Raw genomic sequence first — 4860 nt, forward strand, 5'->3', positions numbered from 1 at the left:
CCTCACTGGGGGATTCTAGGCAAGCCCTCCATTGTCCTATTGTTCTGCTTCTCCACCCCAAGGGCAAGTGGCTCCTCCTACCCACAGTACCATTGTACATATCTCACTCCCTCCCTTGCCACTCAGGTTCTTCTCTCCCACTTTAATGTCATTTACTGCTGGTCTGTGGCTTCAACTCCAACAACCACACCAAGCACATTCTCCATGGAGTGGACTAATGGTCTCATTGCTGTGTGATGCCCTATGGGGAGATGATGGGGGTCACGGGGGCCGTCAGCATCTCTACATCTCCTGTGGCCCAGGAATCTGGCCCGGCATTCCCCATAGAAGCTGGGACTGCTTCCATTTGGGGGGAGGTGGGAACAGGATGTGAGTCTCCGGGACACCACGGGGTCAGCAGGGTATGTTCTCAGGCTGGGGCCAGGAGGAACGCTTCTCCATCTGTCAGGGCCAGCTGTGGCTTGGGGACCAAGGGCAGGGAGGGGCTGCAGAAGGCCAGTAGCAGGGAGAGGAAAAGCCAGACACCGGAGGCAGTGAACAGAACCATTAAATACAACTTAGAGACAATCTGGGCACTGGGGCTGGAATACAGAGACGGGCAGCCGTCAGGGAGGGGCGGTGTGGGCCCGGTCCTGGCGGGGGCTCAGGCTGGGGTCATCTGAGCAGCTGGACTGTGGGAAGCCCGGCTGCTTGTGCAGGCCCCGAAGCTTGGCCAGCAGCTCCTGGACGAAGTCCTGAGGACAGAGTGGGGTTCTGAGAACCGAGCAGGAGACAGGGCCTCCCACCCCATGCCAGCACCTCTTCAGGCAACAGCTTATTCAAGGAGCTGGAGCCAAGCAGGGAGGAGAGGGAGATGAAGGGAAAGGGGGCGGGGGGGGGGGGGGCTGCAATTACTGCCTGGGCCAGTAATCACATCTGAGGCAGGAGAACTGCTATGCATTTACATGCTGAGACGCTATGGAAAGAGGGCTCAGTGGTTAAGAGCACTTGTTGTTCTTCCAGAGGATCCCAGTTCAGTTCCCAGCACCCACACAGCAGTTACATGTCTGTAACTCCAGCTCCAGGAGATCCAACACCCTCTTCTGGTCTCCATGGGCACCAGACATGCATGTGGTGGAACACAGACATACATGAAGGCAAAACACATATACACACAGAACGAAGTAAAAATAGAGATGGAGAGACCACCTAAGACTCAGACCTGAGAGAATTACAGACAGACACAGGCTCAGACAGAAGATGTTTCTCATGCTGAGAAACAGTCCCCAGAGACCAGGTCTGAGCCAGCTCCAGGCCGACTGACAGGCAGTGACGTTTGTCCCTCAGGCAGCTGAGAGCAGAGGGGAGAACCATGAATATTTTCCCTTTTTAAGCCGGGAAGGAAGTGGGAGGGTTGCATGGCCCAGCTCCAGAACCTGCAGGGTGGGAGGCCCCCAGAGGTAGACAGGGAGCCCCAGGATGGTAGAGACAGTCACAGCGGACAGAGATGGAAAGAGGGTGAGCCCCCAGACAACCAGGACAACCAGCCAGGGGCAGGCACCATATGGGCAGAAACAGGAGCCACTTGGGGGAGGGTTTCTGAGGCAGCTGCCTGTGGAGCGGGCGGCAGATGGGAGGTAGGAGGAGACAGCGATGACAAAGAACAGGACAGAGATAGGGGCTCCCTGGAGTTCCCTAGGCCTGCCTCCACCTCCCCCCTAAAGGTAAGGGGACCAATGCTGTAAGGGCAGAGACTCACCTCCGTGGGATTCGTGCAGGACTCCAAGAGTCCCTGAGGGGGATGGGGACAAAAACAAACAAACAAACAGTAAATGACTGACACCTATTCCCTGAGAGGCCCTCCCCTTCCACAAGGGAGCAAGACAAAGGACTGCCAAAACTGCCCATGTGGCTGCAGACCTGAGCCGACCAGGGACAGAGGCGGGGCTGAACCACCAGATCAGAAAGCCAATCCTCCGCCGAGAGGTCAGGGGGCAAGGACATGGCAGCTGGGCAGTCTGGGTTTGGCTCCTAGCTCTAGTCAAGACGAGCTGTGTGCCCTGAGCAAATGATCCAACCTCTCTGGGCCTCATTTTCCTTACGGTGGTAAATGTGTCTAGTTTATAGTGTTTTGCAGAGGACTTAGTGTCTGGCATAGGAAGTATTTAATAAACATGTCAACTCGGGCTATTCTGTTTAGGGCCCTGCCAAACGTTGGGCTGGGGTTGGGGGGAAGGGCGCCTTTCTCCCCACCTACCTGGATTTTCCGGCCTCTCTCATCTTCACTATCCAATTCCAACAGCTCATCAATGTTGACCTCGTCGGGCATGTCTGACTCCTAAGGCCAGGGAGAACGGGCTGGTCAGAGCCCGTGTTCCCCCTGTCCCCCCTCCACAGCCTTTTGTCCAGGGCTCTGGAGGCACTCCATCAACCCAGGCCCAGCTGGCTGGGCCTGCAGCAATAATGTGGCAGGCAGGGACAGCACCACTGAGGCGGACATCTGGGTGTTGGGGGGGTGGGGTGGGGTGACAGATGGGTGGAAGGGCCCTGGTACCAGCCCGATGCCTGAACCCTTGGCTCGGCACCGGGGGCCTTGGGACTGGCACAGGGCTCTCTCCTTGGCTGCAGCTCCTACTCGGCAAAGCAGGCCCGGTCGAGTCTTGGAATGTCAGATTCTGGGATTCGGGTTGGCTTCTGCCCTTTCAAGGGAAAGTCTTACTTAGCAATGAGTGTGGGGGAGGGGAGCCTGCTGGGGCGGGCCCCTTCCCCTGGGGACCAGAAGGGCTTCTGGGCTGAGGGCCAGCCAGGCCTCCCTGGGCCACACCGCAGGCTGCTGGGTCAGTGAAGTGACCACCTAGACTCCGTATGGTGGGCTGGGAACAAAAATGGTCTCCGAGGGAAGTTCATGGCACTGTGGTACAAAAGGTATCTGGTCATGATGGGGACAAGACCCAGCTGTCCTGGGCCAGAGGTCCCGGGGCCTCTAGTCCTGCTGCCCAGCTGGAGAGCGAAGGTGCTGTCCTGTGGGGGGGAGGAGACCTTGAGCGTCTATGGGCCTCATGAAGGTGGCCTGGTTCAGAGGCCTACGTGACCTGAGAGAGAATGTATCTAGTGTGGCTGTCTCAGCTTGGACATGGTTAGCCGTAGAGACCATCTTTATCTATTTATTTATCGTATTTTTTTTTAAGACAAGGTCTTGGTATCTTTACTGGCCTGGAACTCATTATGTAGCCTAAGGCTGGCCTTGAACTCACAGAGATCCGCCTACTTCTTCATCTAAAAAGGTGTGCACCACCACGCCAGGCTTGTTTTGAATTTTTTGGACAGGGTCTCTCCTTATCCAGGGTTGGCCTTGAACTCCTAATTCTTCCCCTCCCAAGTGCTGAGATCACAGGCCTTAGCCGCCATGCCCAGCGTGGTTCCTAAAGGTCTTAATTCCTGAGGCACCGTTAGCAGCTCCGGTTGTAACTATAATTTCCACAGATGTGTGTGCCTACAGGGCTGTGGCATCTGTCCTGGGGTTTGTAGGCTTTATGTTGTTGACAGCAGATAATGTATGATCACTTTGTGTCCCAGGATAGCTATTGGAGCTTGGAGCACTACAGCTTAAACCGATCCGTATCTCTGTACAAGCTGTAACTCTTCTCTCTGCGTTGAGGGTGACTGTGTTGTGTGTGCGTGTTATTGTGTCCACGTCAGGCCACGCTGTTCCTGTAAGTTTGTGTGTGGCTCACTTTTCGCACTGTGCCTCCGAGTGGCTGTGACTTCCGTCATCTGTGCATACTGTTGCTTCCTCTGCCAAGAGTCTCTGCTGTCCTATCTGCCTTCTCACCCATGTCTATGTTTGGCTTAAGGACATCCCCTCTCTCTATCCGCTCTCTCAATATGTTGGCTCTGGCACCCCAGTTCTTTCTCATCTCCTCTAGAGGATCACCCCTGGATTTCCCCAGGTGTTGGCACGCACACACATCTGGGGAACCTGGGTGCATGTCTCTGTGTGTCCACAAGCTGGATGCCCCTAGCACAGAGACCTCAGGGCATGTGTCCTCCTAGCTAAGGTCGCTGCTGGTGCACCAGCTTGTGCACCAGTGAGCATGTACCAGGGTCATCGGGGTCGCAGGGTCTCCGCTCGAGGGCCAGTGTCTCAGGCCACCTCCGTCCCCCAGCCCCGGTCCCTCCAGCCCCGGTCCCTCTGGGTCTCACCCTGCCGCGGTACAGCTCCTCCAAGCGTCCGTCGATCCACTTCTCCACGTCCAGCCGCCGCTGCAGCTCCCGCCGGTCGTACTTGACGGTGACTCGCGCGTGCCGCTTCTGCAGCCCACTGGGGCTGCCCCCCGGGCCGCGGGCCCGCGACGGGGACTGAAGCTTGCTCAGCACGCGCTTGCCCAGCCGCTGCGCTGCCATCGCGCCGCCGCCCGCCGTCCCCACTTGAGTGCTGCCTCGCGCTCGGGGCTCTTACGGGCCGGGGCGGGGCCGCCGGGGGCGGGGGCTCGCGCTCTGGGACCCGCCCCGCTCCGGCCGCCGGGCCTCAGTTTCCCTTCCTGCAGAGGCGAGCAGGCTAATGTGCAGGCTTCAAGCCAGGGTCCTGCGGGATGCAGATGGGGCCGGGGGGCGGGACACTCAGTTCAGAGCGCTCGGGGTGCACATCCCGGGGCGGGGTCCTGGGACACGCGCTGGGGTCGGCCCCGTGCGCCCTCTGGCGGCAGCGAGGGGTGCTACAGGGGCGCCGGGGCTTCGATGTAAGGGGTTCCCCTGCAGCTTCTCTTTATGAGAGCCCAAGTTTTAAGACAGGGTCTCAATTAGCCACGTCTGGCCTTGAACTCCTAAACCTCCTGCCTCTACCTCCTAAGTGCTTCGATTCCAGACTTAAGCCGCCACACC

General features: G+C 58.1%; 1 protein-coding gene across 2 annotated transcripts; it reads right to left on the bottom strand.

The window, feature by feature from the left end:
- Nucleotides 1-529: 529 nt before the first annotated feature.
- Nucleotides 530-4535, bottom strand: Ppp1r14a (protein phosphatase 1 regulatory inhibitor subunit 14A). Of its 2 annotated transcripts, XM_059253384.1 has the most exons (4): nt 4183-4527; nt 2237-2317; nt 1739-1771; nt 530-734 (listed from the first exon to the last, which is right to left on the bottom strand). In XM_059253384.1, the coding sequence occupies exons 1-4, from the start codon at nt 4381-4383 to the stop codon at nt 606-608; spliced, it is 444 nt and encodes a 147-aa protein (XP_059109367.1). In that variant the 5' UTR covers nt 4384-4527; the 3' UTR covers nt 530-605. The 2 variants fall into 2 exon arrangements, with proteins under 2 accessions (XP_059109367.1, XP_059109368.1); XM_059253385.1 differs by lacking the exon at nt 1739-1771 and having other exon boundaries at nt 530-753; nt 2233-2317; nt 4183-4535.
- Between the last annotated feature and the right edge of the window lie 325 nt (nt 4536-4860).

This window comes from Peromyscus eremicus, chromosome 1 (genome assembly GCF_949786415.1).
Source record: "Peromyscus eremicus chromosome 1, PerEre_H2_v1, whole genome shotgun sequence".
Taxonomy (NCBI): domain Eukaryota; kingdom Metazoa; phylum Chordata; class Mammalia; order Rodentia; family Cricetidae; genus Peromyscus; species Peromyscus eremicus.